This window comes from Thermobia domestica, chromosome 4, assembly GCF_964235325.1.
Source record: "Thermobia domestica chromosome 4, izTheDome1.hap1.1, whole genome shotgun sequence".
In the NCBI taxonomy this organism is placed as follows: Eukaryota; Metazoa; Arthropoda; class Insecta; order Zygentoma; family Lepismatidae; genus Thermobia; species Thermobia domestica.
The window spans coordinates 231,595,751-231,623,698 of NC_137457.1; the positions used below are offsets into that span (position 1 = coordinate 231,595,751).

General features: G+C 35.3%; 1 protein-coding gene across 2 annotated transcripts; it reads left to right on the plus strand.

The window, feature by feature from the left end:
* Positions 1–231: 231 nt before the first annotated feature.
* LOC145683899 (uncharacterized) lies at positions 232–27,948 on the plus strand. Of its 2 annotated transcripts, none has more exons than XM_081755555.1 (3): positions 232–394; positions 22,519–23,329; positions 25,741–27,948. In XM_081755555.1, exons 2-3 carry the CDS (start codon positions 22,578–22,580, stop codon positions 26,177–26,179), a joined length of 1,191 nt encoding a protein of 396 aa, XP_081611681.1. In that variant the 5' UTR covers positions 232–394; positions 22,519–22,577; the 3' UTR covers positions 26,180–27,948. The 2 variants fall into 2 exon arrangements, with proteins under 2 accessions (XP_081611681.1, XP_081611680.1); XM_081755554.1 differs by lacking the exon at positions 232–394 and adding an exon at positions 5,522–5,672.

Here is a 27,948-nt window from a genome sequence, read left to right on the forward strand (position 1 = left end):
GCCGTGGCAAACCTTTTGCTGAAGGGTGCGAAAGCATGGGAAAACACGAAACAGAAAAATGTTTATGAAGGGAAATACTTTTGTTCCAATCCTGTTGTCCATACATCTATTGTACTTATTTATAGTTCGAGGTTTACAGCTTTTGCACATCACAGGGTTGTTTGGTTAAACAGAACACGTAAAGTGGTGGTATGCCAAGAAATTTGTGTGCTTTCTACAGAGAAAAGAAAAGGGGTGTGTACGCATAGACAGTAGTTTGTAGCATACTGTCCAAAGTACATAAACTGTGTGCGAAGATACTTAAATCTGCATCTGTGTATCTCCTTGAACTATAGTCGATGCAGAGGAATGAATTTTTCTTTCGTATTTACAGCTGAAATTACATAAACATTTGGTAAGTAGATTAATTTTATCTTCTTTTCGTATATACCAAAGCAGCGCCCTAACTTAGATTTTTTCCGGGGAGCAAGCATTAATATTTGGGCCTCCTAGGGAAAAGTTGTTCTGGGCCCTCCCGCAAAATTCGAAAATAGGCCCCTTCTTTCTATCTTTCGCTTACTCTTTGTGTGTCTCGGAGCCTGTGGGACCTCCCCACGCCCCTGGGCCCGTTTCATACATGACAAATTAATTAAGGGGACAATGTTGACAAATCTGAAAGCCATACGAATAAAAATTATTTCTGGGGCCCCTAATAGTAGACATTTTTACTGAAATGTGCCCAGAACTCATTTCAGTTTTATTTACCTTTTGTGTGCTGTTCTGTTTATGTAATGTAGTGAACCTGTTTGATGCATCATTTATAATTTCACGTTCGTATCGTAAACGGAGTAAGAAAATTTTGTTTTAAAGTGGGCCCCCTTCGAACAGCGGGGAGCTTCCCTGGGGGGCAGTTGCCACCTGCCTCCACAAGTTACGGCCCTGTACCAAATCAGCAGAATTATTTATTAAGATCATAGTAGTGGGCCTTATAAAATTGTAATGTTAGTACTTTTGTCCATCTGTTGACCCTCACGATAATTCTTGAACGAATTTTTTTCTTTTTTTTCTTTTTTTCTTTTCTTTCTTTCTTTCTTTCTTTTTTTTTTTTTTTTAACAGACAGCTAGAGCAAGCTTTTCGGTTAAGTTTGCTACTGAACTCAATCCGGGTAATAGAAATATTTGCTGACGTTAGGATTTTTATGAGATTAAAAGGTACTCCTAAAATGAATTTTCAAATTAAAAGTTTATTTGAAGTTGAAGCGTTTTTTAAGTTAACAATTTTTTTTGTTAAACTTTAAAAAAATACTACTGAAGTTAATCACACATTTGGAGTTTGAGAAGGTATATAAAACTTACAGTATTGTTATTATTTAAACTGCTGCCAAACTGAATTGCTTTCCAAAGGTTTAAAGATTTTTTTGTGTTAAAACTAATACATATTAATGAGGTTAAATAAAACCTTACTTACTTGGAGTATGAAAGGATGCCCAAAGCCAGAATATAGGTTGCTTGGCTTCAGTTTAAGAGTCTTCATCCTGGCGAAATTAAAATACGGCTAATTTTACAGTGCCGTAATTATGTGATATCTTGAAATAAGTAAAAGATAATCAAAATGTGGAACAAGAGCGCCCTAGACAATATTATTTTACATGAGAAACCGTTATCATGACTCACTTATCTGCTTTCGATTTCGAGCCATTTTGAAAATCGACATTTATTTTCGCGTTTCTAAACAGCTGAAAACGGAAAGCCACTAGGTGACTTGTGATAACGGTACCTCATGCAAAATAATATTGTCTAGGGCGCTCTTGTTCCATATTTCAATCATCTTTTATCTATTTGAAGATATCACATAATTACTATAAAATTAGCGGTATTTTAATTTCGCCGGGATGAAGACTCTTAATTTCAAATAAGGGGAGCACTCTGGCTCAGTAGTAGAGCGCCTACCTCTGGTGCTTGGGGTCTCTGGTTCTATTCTCAACGAAGCTAATTTGTGGTGGACAACATCGTGTCCGTGAGTTTTCTCGGGTACTCCTGTTTCCTCCCATATTCTCATTTCACCATTCTTCCATCATTATTCATTTGCCTTAATTATCGTCCCCCTTAGCCTGATTAGTATAATTATACATCATTTCTTTTCTTTCTTTTCTTTTTTCTTTTTCTTTTTTTCTTTTTTTTTTGACATTAGTACCGGTAATATTAAAGGGCAACAGTAGGTGAGCTAAAATCCGTACTATAAAATAAACAGAATATTGATATTACTCGGTTAGACGTGGCTATATGCAGCTAAATCAAAATTATCTAATTATAGGCCTGTATGTTGTTTGTTTTGAATTCAATTGATTAGCGAGTTTAAAAATGTTAAGGAATCGTGTTTGATTTATTATCTATATTTCCAAATAAGTATCCGTGCTTTTTATTGAGAACGAGGTCAAATTAACTGTTGCGTAAAAGTTTCCTATAAAAGGAACTGTTCCTATCATAACAGATAAATCGATCAATATAATGTCTGACTAAGAAATATATTTCAGGGGAAGAGAGTTTTAGATATTCCAATAACCATTCGAGCTTCTTTCGTTTCCTACCACATTCTCATGACACAAATTCTTTCATAGTCACTCACTTTCATTAATTATCCGTCTCCTTTATCTTAAAGGACATACTAATTGACTTTAAACTCGAATTTTCATTTAGTTCGCTATTAAAAAAATATGGCACACCGCTATTTTACTTCTTTTTTGAATGAGCTTGGAACATTTTCTTATTAGGAACTCTAGCTGTAAGCAACCTTGTTTTCGGTCTTAACCTAAATAAAAAGGGTAGGGACCTGTCATTGCCGTCTCTTAATTCAGAACATCGAATAAGGAGAGGAAAAAAGTTCTTACTCTTATTTCCCGCTATTTATCCTCTGCTGTTAAGCAAACCCGCACAATAATGATGTAACGGGGGTTGCATAAATACAAGGCATTATCAGAAACTTCGAGAAATGTGCATAGTTTTCGCGTAATTTTAACCCCCTCCCAAATCTCTCCCCCAGCCGAAAAACACTTAATCAACATATATCACAACGCCCCTAAAATTTGAAGGCCTAAGACATGACCAAAAAAATCTTTGCCGCATTTGTCGTAGTACTGTACATACTTGCTTTATGCAGTAGAAAACTTCACATTGATTTATTAAGACCGAGTTTAATTAATTTATACATATTTCCATGTTTTATTCCTTATGTTTGTCTAGATTAACAAGGCAAAGGAGTCGAAATAGAGGTCATGGAATGAATGTTAATAAGAAAGAATAATGATAATTATTAAATATTTGTTTAAGTGATGACTGTTTCCAATAGCAAAAGTTATCAAACAGATATTATTTCAGGGGGTGGTCCAGAGGGAAGCACCTCAGAACCACGAAAATCTCCCCGGTGCATATCTCCGATCGTATTCAATCTGGATAACCAGTACTATTTTTGGAGTTATTTTCATTTGTTTATATTAACCCCCAGGGCGTTTAAATGAATCAAAAAGTAAAGTCCGAGTAGGAAAATTTTTGTCCACGAGCTTTCACGTCGAAAATGGCCTGAAACAAGGAGATGCGTTGTCGCCATTATTATTTAACTTCGTTCTGGAATACGCTATAAGGAAAATCAAAGATAGCAACCAGGGTCTAGAGTTAAACGGTATTCACCAGGTTATGGCATATGTTGATGATGTAAATTTAATAGGGGATGATAGGAGAACAATAGAAAGAAATGCAGTGATCTTATTAAACGCTTGCAGGGACATGGGTTTAGAAGTAAATGCAGAGAAAACTAAATACATGGAAGTGCGTCGGGACCGGAATACAGCAAATTATGGATGCGTTAAAATATTAAATAATACTTTTGATAAAGTGGATACTTTCAAATATCTAGGATCAATATTAACAGAGAAAAATCATATTCACGGAGAAATTAAATGTCGACTAAAAGCAGAGAATTCGTGTTACTATTCGGTTCAAAATCTCTTGTCGTCGCGAATTCTGTCGAGGAATTTGAAGCTTAAAATATACAAAACGATTATCATGCCTGTTATTCTGTATGGCTGCGAAACATGGTCACTTACTCTGAGGGAAGAACATAGACTGAAAGTATTTGAGAACAAGATCCTGAGACGAATATTCGGAACCAAGAGGAACGGGAATGGGGAATGGTGGAAACTTCATAACGAGGAACCACATAATTTATATGGTTTACCCAACATTGTTAGGGTCGTCAAGTCTAGGAGGCTTAGGTGGGCAGGTCATGTAACTAGAATGGAAGAAAGTAGAAATGTTTTGAAAGTCTTGACTGGAAGACCAATCGGAAAACGACCATTAGGAAGACCTAGGCGCAGATGGGAGGGCAATATTAAGATGGATCTCGCAGAGATTGGAATACAAAGTAGAAACTGGATGCAGTTAGGTAAGGATAGAGGTCAGTGGAGAGCTTTTGTGAACGCGGCATTGAACCTCCGGGTTCCATAGGCCATAGAGTTAGTTAGTTAGTTAACCCTTAGGGCAAATTTTATGAGATCATCACTGCCACCGATCATAAGAATAATAGAATGTGACATTTGAGATTGGCAGTACATACCGGTTACATAGGAAATAAGCACCAGATGTTGTTGTGGAGACCAAAAAGAAGATAAGAATAACAGTAAAATGAAATGAAAAGACCTTCATTTGAGACAGGACACAGGAAGCCCATCGGTTGGTTGGAGGTGGCCTCTTTAGTTCCCCTCATGTCCCTCGTTAATTTACCCATTTTCCAAAAACAACTTAAAATCCATGAGCTGCATTGCAGCAAAGATAGAACGAGAAAATTATTCCTACTTGGGGTTCAGATCGAGTTAGACGGACACCTTATCAATTATACTACAGCATCTCTAATAAATGTAAAATAGAATTCAAAATTTAAATATGGAGAAAACTTGAAAAGTATTAGTCTACCATTTAAAGATTTCCTTAGATGGTGTTTTCACAACTGACAAATAGGTCGCAAAGAAACTGTGATCATACTTGTTGCACTTCTTAGCTACATATAATGTGACCAAAACTTCCTGCCTATAAATATAATATTAATAATACTAGTACTATTAGTAGTAGCGTAGTAGTAATAATAATTGAATATTTTATCTCAGTAGGTAAATTTCGAGTGGAAAGTGGAACACTATGTTCAAAATAACCAAAATTGTATGTAGGTTACTGAAGCGCGAACATCAACATGATGAATAATTAACTTCCTCAACAAAATATTGGAGGTAAAAGAAAAACGTGACTATTTTCGAATTAGAAGCAAGATTCATTGAAATCTTCAGTTACTTGGGCGTTTTGCCACTAGAGACCAGCACCAACTGGGCCAATTTTTGTTTCCCTTATAACATTCGCCTCTATACCAGGAAATATAGGGCGTGTTTGTTTGTTTACCGAAAGAGGAGGAAGATTCTACTTCCAATGAAAATGTGTAGCTTACGTTAATAGACCACGCCTGTTCTTGACGCGTTTCTTACTTTGCGCATGCGCGTTTGGACGATCGGATGACGGAATCACAGTCCATGAGCGGCAGAGTTAGTGAAGGCAGTTTGTCAGAGTGATTCGTGTGGAAAATCTGTCCCAGATGGCAGCAGGCGCGGCAGTCGAGGCGCAACACGTTCGATTTGATTCTCCGATACCCGACGGTAAGTTCATCATAAATGATTTCTTCTGATTCCTTTTTGGTAAAAAGAAATATCGCTGTTACTGGAAGCTTATTTCGTTCATTTGAAAAAGAAAAGAAAATACTCATATAGTTCATATATCATACTGTAATATTTGTAATTCCATAGTTCATCCTTACGTAATAGAGACTTGTTAGATTCTGATAATGAAAATAACAGTAGTGGAAAGCGAAAGACTTCAGTACTCGCAACTTGTTTATTTTATCTACTGATATGTAACATGAAATATCGTATTGGTCCCTTATCGGAGTAGCATACACACAAAACTTAAAAAGTGCACCAAACAAAAATCTGAAGCGCCAATATGCATCCCCACATCACTTCAATATGCAAAACGAGTTTTTAATTTTGACTCCAGTTTCGAAGTTGTTGTCTACTGACTAAACTAGATTAAATATACTAGAATATGCCTACCGAAACATATATATAAATCAATCAAACAGAGCACATTATTTCATACAATAACAAAAAGCTACGATAAATGCAACAACATGCATCACTTGAAACTCTTGTAATCGTCTCTGAAATATTTGAGTGATTTACTATCTACTTGGTGCATTTTAATGCAGAATTTCTTGCTTAGAGTGTAGCGAGATCTAGCTTAGGTTGAATCGTGTATCTTTATCATTACATCAGGATTATTTGTAGTTCCTTATCGTCTGGAAGACAAAATACGAAAATGTCAGACTAAATAAGGAAATTTATAATAATTATTTTCTACGTAACGAAATGAAATCTTTCAGTTTTATTTATTTATTTATTTATTAAATCGAACACAACAGGATAGATCCCAATTACAGTGTTTGAACTATACATAATTCTTACTACAGTAAAAGTATAATATTCCCAATAATGTGTTGATTACCAATATTAGTTGTTTACTTATTTGGCGTATTGCTTCATTATATCTATATTATAACACCTCTCTTAAATGTTCGGATGTTGTTTGAACATACATCAATTTTTAGACATAATTTGACTTTGTTATTGTAGACAGCACTGATTCTTACTATCGATGACTTAGTCATTATGTCAGTGCGTGGCTTATTGATACTTTTACGTCTCAGGTTTAGGTCGTGAAGGCTAAACAAAATGATTAAGAAAATGAATGAAATGATGGAGTTAAGATAGTGGAAGTTAACGGGAAAGCCCCCTCGAGAAACCCACACACATGGTATTTGTCCACCACAAAGCCTACTTGGCGTGATGTGGGATCGAACCAGGAACCCCATACAACAGAAGTGAACTCTCTACCATTTCGCCACCGCGGCCTCCATTTCCCTCTATAGTAATAAACCGTTAGATATTGATTTTATATAACAATTTGTTACAATGTATAATAGTGTCGGAAATTGTACATATAGCTAACATCCGAAATTGTACATAATAAGGGTAAATTTAGTAGAAATTTACGTGTACACATTGTTTACTCTTTAACCGGTAGACACTTAATCTTTTGTGGTCATACATTTTTGAAATTCGTAGTACATTCGTTCTTTTCTCACTCGGTGGTTTTTAAGTTCTGCTCTGGTAATGTGTTAGTAGTCCAGAGGCCCTTTAGTAAGAGGAATATAGTCTTACCTTACTTAAATTTTCCGAAATTAAGAGGTAATATTTTGTAGTTGAAAATCAGAACAATTTATTTTTTCATAGGGAACGCGGTGCCCCAGTCGTAGAACGTTCACCTCTGGTGCATAGAGTTCTTGGTTCGATCCCAGCTCGCACCAAGTGAACTTTGTGGTGGGCAAACACCATGTGCGTGGGTTTTCTCGAGGTTCTCCCGTTTTCTCCCAGTTTCTTCATTCCACCATTTCACTCATTTCTTATCATCAGCGTCTCCTTTAGCTTAGCTGGCATAGTCGTGGGACGTAAAACTTGAATATTTCATTTCATTTTTATTTTTTAATACTCTTGAGAATTCAAAATTAAGGATGTGTAATGTATTTCTTTTACACTGTTGTTGATTCTTGTTTTGTTATTGATTTATACTAGTGTAAATTAGCCGCGGCTGTAGATAGATCCCTACAAGTCATATTACGTATTTTGGAAACAGAATTTAACAATAAAATTACTATAAACTTTTATACAATTAGTAGGCTATTATATTAAGCTAGCTTCGTTAACTTGTTGGTTAAATTTTTAAAATACTAAGGGCATTGTCTGAACGCTTTTCAGCAATGCATTAATGCCTCGTATTCAGTTCATTTTGAAACATTGAAGTATTGCAAGTAGTATGCACGTCACTGTTAGAAGTCAAAAAATGATAGTACAGTCTGCTAGTTAACAGACTTATTTATATTTTTCGTATAAGTTACAGTACATTAATAATAAATTATATATTCCAGCAAAATAAAAAAATTCAACTGCAGCAGATTTTGGCAACGAACGACATTCTTTGTATTTAGGGCCTTAAAGAATCGTGTTTCTTGATCTTCTCGGTATCGGCAGTGGCGGATCCAGGGGGGTTATCGGGGCGATCGAGATCCAGAAGAGGAAACTTTTTAAATTTTATATATTAATAAAACCCATTCCAGAGTTTGAAGCTCTTAAAAGTAGCTTTAAGTAGCAGTATTACAACCCACCGCCCCCCCAGAAGTCCATCCTGGATCCGCCCCTGGGTATCGGGGAGAGTTTATCCACCTCAAGCATGTCATTTTGTTCAGGATAGTGTGATATATCGACTGATATAGACCTACATATGTATTTCAACAGAAATTAACACTTAACAATTAATGATATTATTAGACTATAGGTATCTGATTAACCATACTACGTACTGTCGTCTTGCTAGCATCACATTGAAGTCAGTGAGAATAGACAGTTAGTGACAAAAGTTCTTTCCGTTTGATGAGTACAGTTTTGAGTAAATTAAAATGAATTTTCTGTGTATTCCAGCCATACCAATGTTATACGTTCCAGCTGTATACCACCGTTATTTCCGAAATAAATGTTACCAAACGGAAAGAATTTTTGTTGCTAACTGTAAAACATCAATCTTTAGGTTAAAAAAAGGTAGTTTTTGTGAATTTTCTCGAAAACTTACGCATGCGCTTTTATATTTGTCATATATAATTTTGTTCAACTTGCGGTATATTTCTCGTCTTTGGATTCTTTTTTTCGTTAAACGTTAGTACTTTTGTAGAGTTAATAGTAAAACGAACACATTCATATATAAAGAGTTATATGGTAGTTGGTTATAATGATTACTTCTCAACTAAACGTGATTTTTTTCAATACTGCCATTTTTAGAAAACTATTTTTCATTAGTATTTTTGGAAAAATTATATTACCTGTTTTAGTTTTTCTAGAACAACTATTGGTACAATTTAATAAATTATTTCAACACTGGGATAAAATAAAAATAAACAGTATTTAGAAACTCCACTGTCCGAAAAGCGTAAAACAATTTTATAGAAAAAAGTAGTCTTATTTTCATATCTTCAGCCTTTGTTCATTTTTAAGACATAAACTGTATGGGGGATGGTCCTACAGTTCCACTTATACTCCCATCGAAATTGAGCCCAGATCTTCCCCACGAAGTGCAAACAGTAACCATCTAGTTATAATCGACATCTCTTTTCCTACATCATATCTTCTAAGAATTTTTCAAATAATAGTGGGGTATTGAATAGTATAGAAAATAGGAACGAAAATACTGAACTATAAGAAAATATTAAAAAATCCACGTTTTATTTTTTCCCGTAGTTCTGTCACTGGTTTCCTATTTCTTATGATTAACTGGTAGTTATGCAACCACGGTAAACATGTAAGCTTAGCAGTTAGCTCACCAACAAGAGTGTTTCGCTAGCATGGAGGGAAACAACTCAACGATACAGTTATAAACCCATTTTCAATAATAGTTTCAAGCTAACGTATTTCCTTATTGCATGTAGCATAACTGTTTTAATTGTTAGGTAAATTATCCCTATAATTTCAATTAACACTCATGTACCTCAGTGAAAGAGGATTCACCTCTGGTACGTGGGGTACCTGGTTCGCGCATAGTAGACTTTATGATGGACAAACATAGTGTACTTGGTCTTTCTTGGAGTTCCCCGAACTACCACCATTTACATGTAATCATCATCAATGTTTCTCTCTTAGCCTCAATGCGTAATTCTAGGACGTTATACTTTAAATTTCATTTCAATGGCAAATGTAATTTTAATTCAGTCCTAATAACTCATTACAGATAATACTAGACATTCGTGTAGGATTTGAACAGTTAACTTCTCGCTCGTAATTGTAAGATAGCGAGGTCGAGTTCCTCATTCGCCTATTCTTTCTGTGGTTTCTCGAAACTTCTTTCTCGGCTTTACGAGGCGAATGCTGTGAAAATACCTCTAAGATTCCGGCTCCGGCTTAGCTTATTTACTTCCTGTGTAAAATATCTTCAAAATATTACTAGGGATATTAAAAGTAATAATAAGCTATAAATCAAATAACAAATAGGAAATTCACTTTAAGGTTTCAACATAAAAATACAACCTTTATCAATAGCTGGAACTGATTGAACTTTAGGCCGTTTTAAAACTGTACTATATTAAATATGCACGTTCATTTTAAGACTATACACAGAGAAACACATGGGATAGATATGCAATTTTTCGGGCATTTGTACAAGTTTCAAAGTGAAACCAGTGACAACCCCCAAATAACGATGGTAGACCGAAAAGTAACAAATGCTATGCCATCCTGTCAAAAAGATTTTTTTTTTAAATATCCAACCAAACATATTTGCAAGGATACTACATTTCTTATAGTCTATGCCTACTAATTTTTACAGTAGTACCGAGAAGCTTGAGCCATTTCTTCTAGTGTAGCACCACTTTCAGAATACGTTCATAAAATTTCGGTTTCTGGTTGAACGTACGGCAAATTGCGGACGACGTATCACCTAATCAATCTTTGACGACCCATGAATTGTTTCAGAGAATTAAAAACCTGAAAATGAAGAAAATGTCCGGACTGTGTAACTGATGTTGGAGCACCTTAATGCAAATCTAACAATTGCGGCAGGAGCGTGTTACGCAATATGGGTCCAAGCGTGTCGTGAAGCAAAAAGTCGTGACACTTGAAGCAGAGGACGCTCTATATGCTAGTATATTTTCAGCAGAGCGAGTGATTGCATTTCTCGGAGAGGGGGAAGGTGCGATGGATTGTTTCCAAGTGATCTAAGGATTACATCATTCTCTGCCATTTTTGATCGCCTGTCAGGTTCTAGGGCATCCCTCGCGCATTGATTTGCGAAGAATATCGTTTCGCTTCTTAAAGTCTTTGCAAGAAGCTAGTGTTGTAGCGGTTACAAGCGACCGGAACGAGGCAAATCTGTAAAGTGTACGCGGTCTCTTCAAATAGGTAGTTCATTGCATTCAGTACCACATACTTTTATTATTTCTGAGTGGCCGGTTAGCCGAAAAATCTGGCAACACATTACTTCTTCGTAGACGACTCTGAACATTTTTGTGATGACCACACTTCTTCCACCAGCGCGATAAACGATCCAATGCTAGTTGCCATCTTATAAACTTGGTACTTGCATCCAGCAAAGAGATGGAGAAAGAGTATGCGCTGCTTCTCTAACTTACTTCGTACTGTTGAACCTTCGGTAAACAGTCTCTTTCGAGAGGATGTAATTTTTTCAGCCAATAGAGATATTTTACATGTACACGTTCACCAGTGGGTGCTCTTAAGTAAATTTTCTTCCGCAATGAATATCTAATGAATAAGATATACAATTAGTATGCAGCTTTCCGTAAATTGAAGAGCAAGCGATGTAATATGAGAAATTTGTTAGTTGATAACCATTGACAGTTAATTGACAAATTATTGATAGACGAAATTTATAAGAGGGAATATACTGTTGAGAATGAATTATAACCTACTAATACGGGAACACGGTGGCTCAGTGGGAGAACACTTATCCTTGATGTGAGAGGTCCCGGGTTCGAATCAGGCCGTGTGAGTTTGTGACGGACAATATCGTGTAAGTGTGTTTTCTCGGGGTTCTTCTGTTTCCTCCCACATTCTCTTCCTACCAGTTCTTTCAAAAATAATTAGCTCTCATTGATTGTCTATCTCCTTTAGACTTAAGACTATATCTGTGGTACTTAAAACTGGAAGATTTTCATTCCATTTCATTTCACAATCTACAAACTGCTATTGTGTTTCTTTTTCGCTTTTTGGGCGGACGAGCATAGGCTAGTAGTTAGCAATCTTGTTTCGAAATTGAGAGGCCCTTCGTTCGAATCCTATGGTCGGCCATTCTAATCTAATAGCATTTTCTCCCAGCTATTTTCATAGTTCTAGCACGCGCATTCGTAGATGGTGCCTTTAAATATAAGTAACTTCCGTTCACTTCTGTTCTAATCGTTATTGCTTATTATTGTTAATTGGGCTTTTATTCCTCCAATACCCCCTTGGTGTCACTGCCTGGAATATGGTACGAAATGTGGAATCCTAATTCACCATCCGACAATTGTGCTGTAAAGCTTGGTTTCTCAACCAATGGTCTGCGTACTACTGATGGTACGCGTGTCACTGACTTCTGTAAAGTTGTGTGACAATATTTTCCTACTTGAGACAAGAAAAATGTAATGTGCTTTGTGCTCTGTAATATTTCTTAGAATTCCGTATTATTCCTTGTTTATGTTCATTTTTATCCTGATTGTTTATTTCAGAACTAGAATTGTTCATTTGGGGTTTAACGTCCCTTTCAGAAGCGAGGCTATGAGACATGACCTACTGATTAACGTGGAATCCGAACCACATGAGCTTCCGCCGGGAATCGAAGCCCGGTCTCCAACGCCGAAGATGCGTACGCTAACCGCTTAGCCACGAAAGGGCTCTTCATAACTAGAGTACTTATGTAAGGTATAATCAGAGATATGATGTTCACTTAACGTTATTTTAATTTTTTAAAAATTGGTATGTTTTTAATTTCTTTTTTAAAAAATACATCCATTGGATTCAAAGAATAGTTGATTTCCTAATATATAGGCTATCTGCATTTAACTAAAATTTGGTTACTTAATTATAAAATACAGTCAATAAGTGTGTGATTTTTACCCTTGAAATCATGCTTTTCTAGAATAACTTTGGCTATTGGTATATTATTTCTATATTATGGTAGTATGTCAGTAGAAAAGGTTGAGAATCCGTGATCTAAAGGGTACAGTAAATAGAGAGTGATGACAACATTAATGATGATGGGACTAAGCAAGAGAAACGTGTACCTGAGTAAAGCCTGCATGATTTAAAACCCAACTCATGACAACTGCTGAACTGCTGTAATGCATTTTAGGTTGAAATTAGAATAGTTGCTTGTCTTACAGCTTATGGAGAGCAATGGCGGATCAGACTGTTTTATAGTTAATCAGCCATTCATAGAAAACAAGCCTGCTATCCTTTTGACTACTCACTAGTTCTACATATATATATATTTTCGACAGTTTACATGCATATGAAATTTACAGCTAACTCTGTGGCTATGGAACCCGATGGTTCAATGCCGCGTTCACAAAAGCTCTCCACTGACTTCTATCCTTAGCTAACTGCATCCAGTTTCTACTTTGTATTCCAATCTCTGCGAGATCCATCTTAATATTGTCCTTCCATCTGCGCCTGGGTCTTCCTAATGGTCGTTTTCCGATTGGTCTTCCAGTCAAGACTTTGAAAGCATTTCTACTTTCTTCCATTCTAGCTGCATGACCTGCCCACCTAAGCCTCCTAGACTTGACGACCCTAACAATGTTAGGTAAACCGTATAAATTATGTCGTTCCTTGTTATGAAGTTTCCGCCATTCCCCATTCCGTTCCTCTTGGGTCCGAATATTCGTCTCAGGATCTTGTTCTCAAATACTTTCAGTCTATATTCTTCCCTCAGAGTAAGCGACCACGTTTTGCAACCATGCAGAACAACAGGCATGATAATAGTTTTGTATATTTTAAGCTTCAACTTCCTCGACAGAATTCGCGACGACAAGAGATTTTGAACCGAATAGTAACATGAATTCCCTGCTTTTAGTCGATATTTAATTCCTTCGTGAATATGATTTTCCTCTGTTAATATTGATCTTAGATATCTGAAAGTATCCACTTTATCAAAAGTATGATTTAATATTTTATCGCATCCATAATTTGCTGTACTACGGTCCCGACGCACTTCTATCTATTTAGTTTTCTCTGCATTTATTTCTAAATCCATGTCCCTGCAAGCGTTTAATAAGATCTCTGCATTTCTTTCTATTGTTCTCCTATCATCTCCTATTAAATTTACATCATCAGCATATGCCATAACCTGGTGAATGCCATTCAAGTCTAGGCCCTGATTGCTATCTTTGATTTTCCTTATAGCGTATTCCAGAACAAAGGTAAATAATAATGGCGACAACGCATCTCCTTGTTTCAGGCCATTTTCGACGTGAAAGCTCGTGGATAAAAAATTTCCTACCCGGACTTTCTTTCGGGAAACGTTGTATAATGTTTCTCTCCTAACCGAGTCGTACGCCTTTCTAAAATCGATAAATAGTTGATGTACCGTGGTATTGTATTCCCACTTTTTTTCGAGTATTTGGCGAATGGTAAATATTTGGTCGATATATGAAATTTACAACAGTTTAGAAAAAGAAAACAGTCTATTGAAAATTTAGGAGTAAAATTTAGAAGTACCCTGGGAACATCCATGTTGTACAACGGCACTAATATTTATATACTTGATTATTACTTTTTTTTATTGTTGGTCTTCCCCTGCGTATAAATTTCCCTACAACTTTCTATGTGATCATATATGATGCAATGTGTATGCATTGCAGATTCTTAAGTTGTAAAGAATAATAAACTGCGACCTTGAAAATCACGCCCTCAGCGACTACTATGATGACTGAAAATTATGGTTTATTACTTGTAGATGGATGTTTATAGATGCATAGCTTTGAGCTATTGCATTGCGAGTATGTGAATCTCTCCGAACGCGGCGAGACGACTACTGACTCATCTCATAAGAATTCTTAATTATGAGACAAACATTCTTATTGTGAGTAGCTGATCGCTCCACCCTAACAGCATTTTAAATGAGTTTGACTGTTCGAAGCAAAGTTTTCTTTTTCTCTGCTTATACATACGGAAACATGGTTTGTATGATTATTTATAGATATGACATGATAAACATGAAGAGCCAAGATAAAGTTGATTCTTGCTCACTTCGTAGGTTGTTAGTGGATTAAACGAATAATTATTAAGATGGAACATTTTACACGAAGTTTATTCTCAACTGCCGTGTGGTAGGGAAACTTAAATACAATTAAAACGGAAGAACTCCGAGAAAACTCGCACACACGGTGTTTGTCCATCACAAAGTTCACAAACACATTGCCACATAGCATTATCTGGGATCGAACCAGAAACCCCACTCAGAATAGGTAAGCGCTCCACCACTGAGTCCCTAAATATTATTATTATTATTATTATTATTATTATTATTATTATTATTATTATTATTATTATTATTATTATTATTATTATTAAATATTGAATTAGTTATATTTGAATCAGCATATCTACTCTTAATTCAAAGTTCTGAATTTTGTCTATTTAAAAATACGTTTGGTACCGAAGGGTGCATAGCCTACGGTAATTTTGAAAATCATGAAGATATTAGTTTTCATTCACTTCGACCCGAAATCGTTTCTTAATAGTAGATAAAATTAAGTTAAGAAATTATATGGAGTAATAAAGTTCGATTTTATGTGGGTGGAAATAATGTTTATACTTAGGGTCGTGGCAAGGGGTTGGAGAACTGGATGACCGCGGATGTACGACAAGTTTAAGAAGCGAAAGACTGTTTCCAGGTATATTTTCGTGATTGTACGAAATTATAACACAGGATCTTAGGAGTAATAATTAAATGAATTTATTAAACTATCACAGGGCAATCAGACGAGGTTTTGTTCCTGCGGAACAAAATTGATTCCAAATTACTTTCGGAAATCAAATACTTGTTATGAAATTAAATTTTATGGCTTATAAAGCCCGGAGATTGATTTGCCGCACAGATAGATACTTGTGTGCTTTATTACTTCCTAAGAATTGGTGTTACAATTCCAGATTTTTCTTCCATCGCCCTGTTCAATCCAAAGGTCTCTCTCAAGCATTTCTGCCCTTCCCAGGTATTGACATATAATGATTTTATAATATTCATTTCTTTTATTCAGTGGCGGATCTAGAAGTTAAAAACTGGGGGGGGGGGGCAGCCAATACCCAGACTATGATAGGTATATATAAACTTTCAAAAAATATATAAATAATAGCTTAAATTATTTTGGCACTGAAAAAACTGGGGGGCCTAGGCCCCCGGTCCTGGACTAGATCCGCCACTGCTGTTATTGATTTATTAATGCGTTATCTATGACGATAAAGCTGTCGGTCGGTCCAGGAAACATGCTTGTGGTTTCCATAAAGAATTTAACAAACTACTTTATTATAAATATAGGTATTTACATATCCTAAGTATGTTTGTAGATCACATACTATATTACTTTTTTTCCTTCCTTAATTTCTGATTTCACATTTTCCATGGTTCATTCTAACCTAACGATGAACTCAACTGAAAAATTATGGGTCTTCATTCTTCGTCACTTTCTATTTTGCTTAAGGTGTGAACTTTTATTCTTATTAATTCTTTGAATCATCAACACGGAAGTTTTTTTTTTTCTTATTCTGGGGGGAGGTGAATATTCTCTTAGCGTTCTTAATATAACACTGCTGTTAATGACTGTTTTGCAAGAATTAATGCAGCAGCGTGAGTGAAAGGCAAAATACAATGGGCTAAGCTTTCGCAAACTTGATTGATACGTTCATCAGGATAAGTACACGTTATAGTGGCAGAAATTTCGCCACTTAACTTTATGGCGTTGACTATCCAATCCGCATGTGAACTTCAATATAAGGAATGGGATATAGGCTACGCACTCTACCTGAGTGTTATTCTGCGATCACACATTCATTCAACAATTCATACGAAGAGTGATAAGACAGAAAGCAGTTACTCTATAAGAGTACTACTCATTCGTTAAATTTGCTCTTTATAAAGGTATCAGTGTACTCCGCTGTATTCGAATGGTTAGCGATAGTTACCGGACTCGATTCCCAGCATATAGTAACCCAGCTTTAATCCAGAAATAACCGACAAATGTTATGTCCCTATCACATCATGTTTTATTTTCTTTAATTTTCGCCATTTGTTAGCGGAATATTTGTATATTTACTTGTGGTGAATGTAATCCCAGGTTCAGTTCCCGACAAAGATAACCATTTTCCAATCGGGGATCACATTATCTCAGACTCACTATCCTTAATGACTGTCATGCTGTCTCAGGTTTACTGTTCTCAATGACGCTCACGCTCACTTACCACGCTCACGCTCACGCTACTCCAGGCTCATTATCCTCAACGATGCTTACGCTCCTAATCATGTTACCTTAGGCTCACTATACTCTGTGACGTTCATGCTGTTTCAGACTCACTATCCTTAATGATTCCCACGCTATCTCAGGCTCACTATCTTAAGCAAGAAATCTTTGAACCAACGAATTCATATCAATTTGTATTTCATTGTGTCTTACAATGTAAACTTATGAAAACACATAGACTTCACCATTGTATTTCTCGTAATTCTAGCCCAATTTGATATATTAAATGACCCCCTTCCTATTTAAAAAAAAGTCAAGCGAGATACAAGGATGGCTAATTTCAAGATGGCGGCCATGAAAAGCGTACCCTCAAATAGATGTCTACTTCCTTCCAGTGTCGGTTTTTGTTTTTTATCCCTTTACCCGTTTTACAAATAAAACGAAATGTCCAAACTTGAAACACATTGTTATGGCTTATTCGGATCAATCAGGTTTTTGGCCATTGCGTCCGTCTTTGTGGACAGATGGACATTAAATTTTGCTTACTCTCGTTTGTTGATATTGCACACTTCTCTGCCAAGTTTGGTCAAGAAACTAGATTTCGACATCGGCAGGTTTACTTGTAAGAGAAGAAAACCCGAAATACTGATACAGAACCTTCTTGAAAAATTGCGAGGCACAAGGGTGAAATATATAATATAAAATTCATTCACTGTCTGCATTTCCATTTATTTCTCTGAAAAATTAGCTGCTATAAGCAATGAACAGGGTGAGCGTTTTCACCAGAACATTTTACAGATGGAAAATGGGGCCCCGCAAAATGTTTCCAATCGGGCCCCGCACCACCTAAGGCCGGCTCTGCATACATATTACTCAAAATTCAAAGTAGAACTCGAATGTCACGCAAAGACTTTTCAAAAGACTGTTGGAACAAGAAATATAGTTTACTTTTATTACCAGATATTGGTTGATATTTGATTCCGTTTCCAACTTTGAGGGTGAAGCAATCCTGGAACTATGAACATAGAAAATGTGAGTAAGATAGGAAGCGAAGTAAAATTATACTCATGGTTACCACCACATGCCAGAATCTATAGCGAAAACTTGAGTTTATCGCTCTTTGCATTGAATTATATTTTTAACTTTGCTTGTTTTATTACACACCAAAATATAAAATCATCGTAAACTCTGAGCTCTTTGTTTTCCTGTTTTGTTTCCAATTGATCCTCTGTCGGACAACTTAATAGCATGTCCTTCCGAAGAAAAAAAAAAAAAAAACATTGTTACGAGTATTGCATGAAGATACATTTCTTCCCTGAACTCATTTCTCTCACACACACAGCAACAAACATCTTTCACAAGTTTCCGTGAAAGGTATACAACGTGATTAATCTGTCCAAACAGTAATGTAATTCTCTTCAAAATACTACAAGTTCAATTAGCTACTTTCTCTGCAAGAAAGGTTTTTTTTTTTTTTTTTTTTTTATATATTTCTGTAGAACAAAATGCAAAGGAAATATGATAAATTGTCACTTCCTGGTAGTAAGCAAGAAATTGAATAAATAACATTAAATTTAGCTCTCACGAAATGACTGACTTCCATTGTGAACTATAAATTGACGAAAACTTGGCAACCGCGCCCACCATGTGGTTCCCTCTAGCGACAAGTTTATGATAATGTTCAAGAGAGATGATTAATCGAATTCTTGAGAAGAAAAGGGTTGCGGACAACTTTTAAAACTTACATACTGATCTCCTTTCACATTTCACTTTAGTTTTTTCAAACAGTAATATTTCAAATGGGAATGTGTTCCTTTAGGATTACTTTTTTCTTTTTGTTAAGACAAGAGGTAACTTATTGTATAAATATTATTATATGAAATTGTCTCAACTAAGGTTCTTTTTGTCTGTTGGGCATTTTTCTTTTTGTTTCTTTAGTATTTTTTTAAAAATTGGTATGTAGATTAGCAAGTTTCCACCGGGATTTGGAAACGGAAGAGTATATCAAAGCCATACTGAGGGAGAGATATTAGGACCGAGAATCCTTCCGAAAGCTTCGTTCACACTGGATAAAATAACATCTAACCCAATTTTTAAGGAATTTGACTTACCAAAACTCATTTAGTCTATATATTTACCCTGTCTGTCCGTGTGTCCGTCCATCCATCTGTCCGGGAGACAAAAAAATGTAAATAACTACTTGATGAATCACCATCAATTTTGGCCAGGATGTAGATGGTCAGAAACAGGGCCGGATTAAGGGAGGGGCTTAGGAGGGCGGGCTTCAATGTGGACTGGGGCCTCCATTCTGATCAAAATCTCAGCTGGCTGTCTAAAAAGAATCATACAAGATACAGTCAACATCATAAATAAAATTTGCATATTTTTTCTAGCCCCGAGCCTCCAGATGGGTTAATTCGGCCCTGGTCAAAAGTTACGAAGTGAATTCGTAAGTAAAGATGATATTCAAACTATAAGTCATAAAAATCAACAATATCCGGTTTTAACATTGACCACTGTAGAACAAGAATGGTAGAAGCAGTCTTCTGCAATTGATTTAATATTCCAAGTACACTTCGTCTCTTTCAGCACAGTTTCCACCAGGCTTTGAAAACAGGAGAGTTTAGCAAGACCGCACCGAGAAATATTGGGACGAAGTTCTCTCTCTCTTTAAGGAGTGCGTTTTTTTTAAATACATGTATCAGGATTTTGCCAGTATAATCTTGAGGTTCAGTATTACTTGGGCTGTAACAATTTATTTATTTGGGAAGTACATTACAATTTGTGTTATTTTAAATACAAATACGTTAATGTGAATATGTTTCCACCAGGACTAATCGTTAGCAAGCTCTTTTATTACGCATCGTTTTGAGATCGATTTTCGGAATCCGAGAGCTATAACGGACTCCGGTCTAGCATCGGAGGAATATAGAAACAGGAGCGTTTGAACGTGTTGTCCCATGGGCGTGGAGGAGTGGTGTAACTTTTCCTGAAATTCTCGATTATAGCCTATAGTATATACAGTAAACCTTCGTTAACACGAATTCCAAGGGACTGAAAAATCAGGAGTTCGTGTTAAAAAAAAAAAAATCGTGTTAACCGGGGACCCAAATTTTATTATTCGAATACATTTTCTCCATACATACGCACTAGAGTATACAGACTATACATACCACTACAGTATATTATGTATGTCATAAAAAACACTAGAGATGGTATCGAGACGAGACTGAGTAGTCTCGGTCTCGTCTCGTTTCCAAATTCGAGACGAGACCAAGACTATTCTCCGTCTTGATACCATCCACAGAATTGTATCGAGACGAGACTGAGAGCTTCGGTCTCGTCTCGATTTCGAAAAGCACTGCTCGGTCTCAAATTCGAGTTAAGATCGAGATCGAGACTAGTTTCGGTCTCGGTGCCGTCCTCTGAGAAGTGAAAACATTACTGTAAGCTTATTATCCTATCTTCGAAGATTTTTTTTAAAAAAAGTTTCCACGCAGATAATCCAGGTCAAGTTTAAAATTGATATCTCCGCTAGCAGGTTGGGTACCGCTAGTAACGGAAAGGTATTTGCGACTGCTGTCGCCAGCAGCTCGTCTGCCAAGCACCTGTATGTTCAGCGCTTGACGGAGGACAGAATTAACACCTCATAAGACCTGTTACTGGTTTTTCTCTTATTTACAAGGCAATTTTTGTCTGTATAAATACTGTATGACAAAAACTGATCTGGAAAAAAATCTAAAATAAGAAAAATGATCGAAAAAAAAAACGAAGGATTGAAAGTTCGCGTTAAATGAAAACCTTTACTGACTCAAGGGACTAAAAATTAGTTCGTAATTCGTGCTAACCGAAATTCGTGTTAACCGATAAAACTTCCTATAAGATAACGTATAGCGATGACGTTACCGAAATTTTGTTCGTCCTAACCGATTGTTCGGCTTAAGCGAGTTCGTGTTAACGAGGTTATACTGTACTTTTATATTAGTTTATCCTAATAAGTTTTAAGGAACTTAACTTACTGATTCTACTTTATGTATTTAATATCTGTCCATGTGTCCGTCCGGGGGTCAGAAAATCTCAAGAATTATTTAGTGGATTATCTTCAGTTTTGGTCAGAATGCAGAGGATCAAAAGTTGGGAAGCGAGTTCCTATATATTCCTATGGGACTAATTACTGATATCATCCTTGCTTGATATACTACCCGCAGTGCTGCTGAGATTAGCGAATTAGTGTAACGCGAAATATTAATCTGTTCGTGGAATACAACGCTAAAGTGAGACTAAATGACTTTCTACTAAACAAATCTCAGCTTAAATATTTTCTATTCTCAAATATCCATTCTTCTTACTAAAACATTTGAGTGAGGCAGTGGAGCGTGAGCGGGTATACAAAAATTCGAACTTTAATTTCACGTTGTGTGCAGTGATAAACCAGATTTCTTCACGTGGTTTACACCGTCACATTCCTACTTTTTTCTTTCTTTTTCTCGGAATAGTCAGTGTGCTTGGAACGTAAATATCAAGAAATTAGAAATTACCAAATGTGTTATATTTGCGAACCATATGCAAATATTCAGATAGTAGATACCTACTATTTATTGGTGGATTTCCAAATATTTACAGTACAACAACCAGATATGTCCTACCATTAAGACCAAGGAAACTCACCCTTCTCATTGTAGACCACTGACCGCAAGCATAAAGTATGTTATTTAGCAAAAATGTATTTGTGACTTTTTATCGGCAAGCATTTTTGACGTTGATTTAAAAATAAAGGAAGTTCGTACTGCGTGAAAAGATAAGTCCACAAAATTCCGGAGATTTTTCTACAAAAATAAAACCAAAAATAACTAAATGAAAATAAAAATGTCATGAAAAATAGTTCCTCCTGATTTTTTTAAAAAATAAACTGAAACATTTTAATAATTTAAAGTAAGTTATTGGTAAGAAGATTAGATCACCGTTTGGCAAAACTGTTGAGTAAGCATATCTGTCCAGTGGAAACCTTCGATATATACACATGTCAAAAAAGAAGAAAGAATCATACTTTCATTTAATTAACTAGTTTTTCTATTTAGGGAATATTTTCATTGAGTTCAGCATCTTATGAAAAGAAAGGCATATTTTATGTTAGTTTTTCACCTCAGAAGGAAATGAAGCGGCAACTAACTTGTCTACTTTGCTCAGTGTTTATTCTTTGAAAATTTTTTAGAATATTCATAGTAAGAAGTCCATTCACAACAGGTATTGGTGGCATAATTTCTTGTGTTTATAATGTACTTCTAACTGCTAATTTCGAAGAATGCGACTTGCTCAAATTTCTTTTTATCTGTTTAATATTGACAGAATCATCATCAGCGTACTTACATTGATTGAAATGTGTTTTATTTCTCATATAGGATTGTCTGAGAGCAATGAAGGAACTCCTCTGCTAACTCCACCGCATACACCGACGTCAATGGACAACAAGCAGCAGGGTTTCACTTTCGATGGTAGTGAGTCCCCTACTTCGACAACCAACAGTACTATCACAACAAGCAACGCTGGGAGGCCATTGTTACCGCAGCAGAACATTCATCCATCATTGTTACCCCATCTTCTTAATCCATTTTGGCTTTCTCCCCATTTGCCTTACTCGTTACTGAATTTGAAACAGGATCTACAGCAGCAGCAACCAGAGAACAAGAGACCGTCAGCATTTCGCCCAGTGACAATTTCACGTCAGCATCCAGAAGTACAAGACTATTCACTGAAGAATCAGAATTCTGAAGAAGACAGTTCACGGCAGTTGTCACAAAATCCTGATTCCTTGTCCCAAGCTGATTGCAAATCCACCAATACCAACAACAAGGAACAAATACCTCAGCAGCAGTTATCGAATATGGCAGTACCACATGCAGCTACAGTTCCTGGAGATCACCCAGAATTGCCTCTAGGATTTCCTTCATATGGTCTTCCACTGTTGGTGAACCATTGGCTAAGAACGGCTTTACCAGCATTTTATCCATCACAGTTTGATCCTCGTCTCCTAAGGGGACCTGGACGTGCCTCCCGCCCCAAGAAGCAATTCATCTGTAAATTCTGCAACCGCCAGTTTACTAAATCTTATAACCTGTTAATCCACGAGAGGACCCATACGGACGAGAGACCTTATTCATGTGACATCTGCGGAAAGGCATTCAGGAGGCAGGATCATCTCAGGGACCACAGGTGAGTACCTCTTTTATATTAATACAGTAGTACTATTTGTAATGATGGTCGAAAGTTTTAATATTTCAAATGAATATATCATCATAATTGTATCATCAACATGTTAATCACCAACAAGAAGATGACATTAGGAAAATTATTACCATTTTGCTTACCATAAGAGTCCAAAATCAGAAATTTTGCTTATTCCTTATTGACGAAGCCATTGAGATGAAGATGAACCTCACCTGACATCTACACATGACTTATTCTGCATGAAGTGCCCTTACAAAGCAATAAAGTAACTTACGATGTGTAAAATCGCAGCCATTTTTTTCTACGTCATCATCAAAAGCAGAAAGGTTATCGTATCTTGTGAATGATTAATATGTTTACAATTAGTTGGATATACTATATTATTTATCTCCATGAATACACTTGCTTTGAGAGTCATCATCTTTGATTTTCGATTTCAAAATGGATCATATTTTAGTGACACCTTTTATCAGCTGGAGGAAAATAAACCAAGAAGCTTATCAAATGCACAATTCACAAGCGGTTTTTTTTTCTAATATGTACCTACTTAATTTATTGCGGTAACTTCTGATGTTCTCACTGTTGCAACTTCTCCCATAAATCATACGTGAAATATTTATCTGTAAACCATAAGAATTGTTTATTTCTGCCACTTGACTAGTAAACTATCTGCTTTGCCAATCAGTGACGTGTTACATGTTCGAAAAGATCTGTTCCAAAGCAGAAAAGTTCACTATCTTTCTAAATTGTTGAGAGTTTGGTTCCGTTTGATTTTTTGGAGATCGACATTTATTTTAGTATCGAGGCTATATAAGATGTGAACTTACAAGTTAACGTGGGATTCGAACCATATGAGTTCATAGCAGAAATCGAATCGACTCTCGCGCCAAAGGCACTTTACACAAAACATACAGCTATACAAAAGAAGTTTTCTTTAGTTGTTTCTAAGCAAAAGTTCTGAATTTTAAATATATAAGATGTTTTTGTTACAATTTCTGCTATTCTAGTTTCGATATTGGTATCTTAAATATTGTATTACTGAAGGACAACACGAAAATACGAATTTTACAGAGTAGAATTCATAATACAGTGCTAGAATAGCGAGGATAAAGAATTATTAGAATGTACAAATATTAAGAAAAAACTCAATACGGAAAAAGTATCTTAGAGAATTGTGAAACTTACTTTGATAGGGTTTTTATACCAATTGCAAAATTCAGGAATCAGTTATTAACTCTTATACTTACTTCTTAGTTCACTATATCTGCTGGGTATTATTAGGGTTTTATTTTAGACGCTTTCGTAGTATTTCCTTTTAGCTGAGAAATATATCGTATGTTATGACGTCATAAAGTTATCGTTAATTTATTTAGCTCTTTTCCCTCTTTTCCTTTTTTTCTTCACTATTACTTTGATGCAAAGAAAAATGATACGAATTTAACTTTGAATGACTTATTGGAGTTTAAAAAAATCTGCCCAAAATGACTGCTATAGCGAATTAAACCAAAAACTACGCCGTTCGATCTAAATTAGAGAATAAATAGAATTAATATTACAGATGAGTTAAAGATAATGTAGTAAAGGGTTTGATAGAAATAATATTGTATATTCATCAGTGGCGCACGCAAAGGCGGTTTGGGGGTTTCAACCTCTCTCTCTGAAAAAGATATTATGTAACAATAAACATTTATCATATTAAGATTTGTATACCTGAAATTATATGTACTTAAAAGGTTGAACCACTCTCTTGACGAACTTCTGCGTATGCTACAAATATTCATATATATTAAAATAATAATAATAATAATAATAATAATAATAATAATAATAATAATAATAATAATAATAATAATAATATTAATCTGCATGTGATTTTATAAGTAGTAGCGATTTTTTCATTGGTTAGAACGTGTGGGTGAAGATACACAATAAATGTCTTTGTATCTCAAAATAAGGAAAAATTACTTATACCAATTTGATCTTACGTCATTAATATAGAACATACTTGTTTGCAACGGCGAAGCCTATCGTGATATTTTGTATACTGTATTTGCTTTATTTTAATTAGCATATTCTTATGGACTTAGATCGATACTTAAAATTTTCGACTCAGTTACAGATAAAAACACTTGGTAGTATCTGTTATAACATTTCCTCCGGCCTCTGTGAGATTACGCTTCACCTCTACTTAACTTTATTTCGTTTGCTTTAAGAGTTCGATTTTTATTCAATCTTGTCAAACGTTTTGTTTTGAATGTTAAAAGTTTTCACCCGTTATCAAAAGTTCTTTCTAAATAACCTTTTTTTAACTTTTCAATGCTGTTGTTATTGTTATTATTATTTAAATTAATAAACAAAATTTGAAATTTTGACATAAATAATTTCTTATACTTCAGGTACATCCATTCAAAGGAGAAGCCCTTCAAGTGTACAGAATGTGGCAAAGGCTTTTGTCAGTCGAGGACGTTGGCTGTTCACAAAATTCTTCACATGGAAGAGTCACCACACAAATGTCCAGTTTGCAGTCGCAGCTTCAACCAAAGGAGCAATCTAAAGACTCATCTCCTCACACATACAGATCATAAACCGTACGAATGTGTGAACTGTTGCAAGGTTTTCAGGAGAAATTGTGATCTTCGGCGACATAATCTTATACACAATGGACCCGATGTGACTTTGGATCTCTCGCTTTCATCCGATGTTCATAGCCCATCGCAGATCATTCCTTCTGTACATATGGACACAGGTTCTGTGATCAATGGTAACAGTGCACAAAACTTGGTGAACATTCCTAAGAGACCTGGTTTTAGCATTGATGACATCATGAGTCGGTAATTGGCAGAGGACATTAAATTTAGTGTATTATTATTTAGTTCTTATTATATTGTTATTTATATTAGAGTTGTTTAACAGAAACAAGTATTTTGAAAACATTTAATTATAACAACATTACCATAATTTCTTTATATTGAGATCTCTGCTGTACCACTGTGATAACGCATCATTGGTTTATTCCCTTTATTGTATTATTTAATTTCGATGACCAATGATTAACAAGTACGTCTTGTTTGGAAATAATTTGACTGAGGTAAAGATGATATGCCACAGTACAAACTTCATTTTTCAAAAGAAGTATTTTCTAAGTTGTAGTGTATTATCCTAGTCAGCTGCACATATAAGAATAATTATAATACTAAGAGATCATTGTTTGTGAAAGAAAAATACCTGTGTCTATGTAATTTTGTCATCCGAAAAATTTGGCCCATATTTTTGAATCCAGGAAAGAAAATATGCATAGATAATAGCCAAATTTCGTAAATTGTCCAGCTGTGCACATTTGTTATTTGTTATTTTCTATGCCTATCTGGATTTATTTCAGGGAAAGCTTAATATTTCAACCTACTGTAAATATTAATCATATGGGAGCATGACTACGATATTTCTGATGTGTCCGGAGATATTTACAATATTGTTAAAAGAATAGTCTGCCACTCTTTTTGCTTTCCTGTGTAACATGTTGATAAATTGTTATTCAGTATTACAAAGAAATATGCTTGTCCTGTTGTTGCAAACCTGTAACATAAGTGTCATGATTATTAACGCTGTGTTGAAAAACCTTGATTTTTTTTCCTGAAATGAAATTACATCAAATATGAATATTCATTATTTGAAATCTTTTCTTCAAGCCTCCAGAGAAAGTTGAGTAGCAAAGTTTTTTGTCTGACTGTTTGGAGACTTGGAGTTTAACATCCCTTTTCAGCAATCCGCGTATTACAATCATTCGAGTTTGTATTCGAGCGAAGTATTCCCACCGGAAATCGAAGTCTGGGCCGTGTACATAGGAAGTATCAGCATTAGCCACTTGGCCGTAAAGAATAACCAGCCAGGATTTTGTTTTACTATCTCCCTATTCTCTTTCAAAATATACATTAGACTGTTAAAATAAAGCTTGTAATTCATCTTTAGACATTTTATTTTTAAACCCAAAGCCTCTGAGTTTTAAGTTTCTGAACCCAAAGCCTCATCCTGACAGTGTTTGCTTATGACTTTTTCCTTGGGAAATTACATTATTGTGAGTCCTCCCCATTCGTCTAGTAGTTAGTGCACTTGCCTATAGTACATAGAGTTCCGAGTTCGATTTTCGGCAGGAAAGCATTGAATGCATCGAATTACACTTTAAATTGTAGGTTGTTCTATAACTAAAGTTTTCTGTTATTTATAAGATTGAACTTAATAATCCCGAGTACTAAAATAAGTTATAATATATTATATATTTTCTTCGTAAAGTTTTAAATTAATGTTTCCACAAGTAGGCTTATGTAAAACAGCGCCTGAATCTGATAAAATCAAACTATGCCCATATTTTATTTATATTTGTGCAATCCTTAATGAGTACTTTAAAAAAATACATTATTTAATTGACATTAAGGAATTAATTAAAATGTTCATTTGCACTTCTGTATTACTTTACAATTTAATTTCAATGTTAGCTTTATGATTATAGATGTGTTATATTTACATGGAACAAATCAAATATACTATTTTTAAAATATGATGCAAAAGCTTCGATTTGAAATTACATTTTCTCCTGCTTTAAAATATAA

Excerpts from the sequence above, each read along its gene's own strand:
- LOC145683899 (XM_081755554.1), top strand. The coding sequence starts at position 5,612 with ATGGCAGCAGGCGCGGCAGTCGAGGCGCAACACGTTCGATTTGATTCT. Across the intron at positions 5,673-22,518 it reads TGATTCTCCGATACCCGACG|GATTGTCTGAGAGCAATGAA; the intron begins GTAAGTTCATCA and ends TTTCTCATATAG. Across the intron at positions 23,330-25,740 it reads GATCATCTCAGGGACCACAG|GTACATCCATTCAAAGGAGA; the intron begins GTGAGTACCTCT and ends CTTATACTTCAG.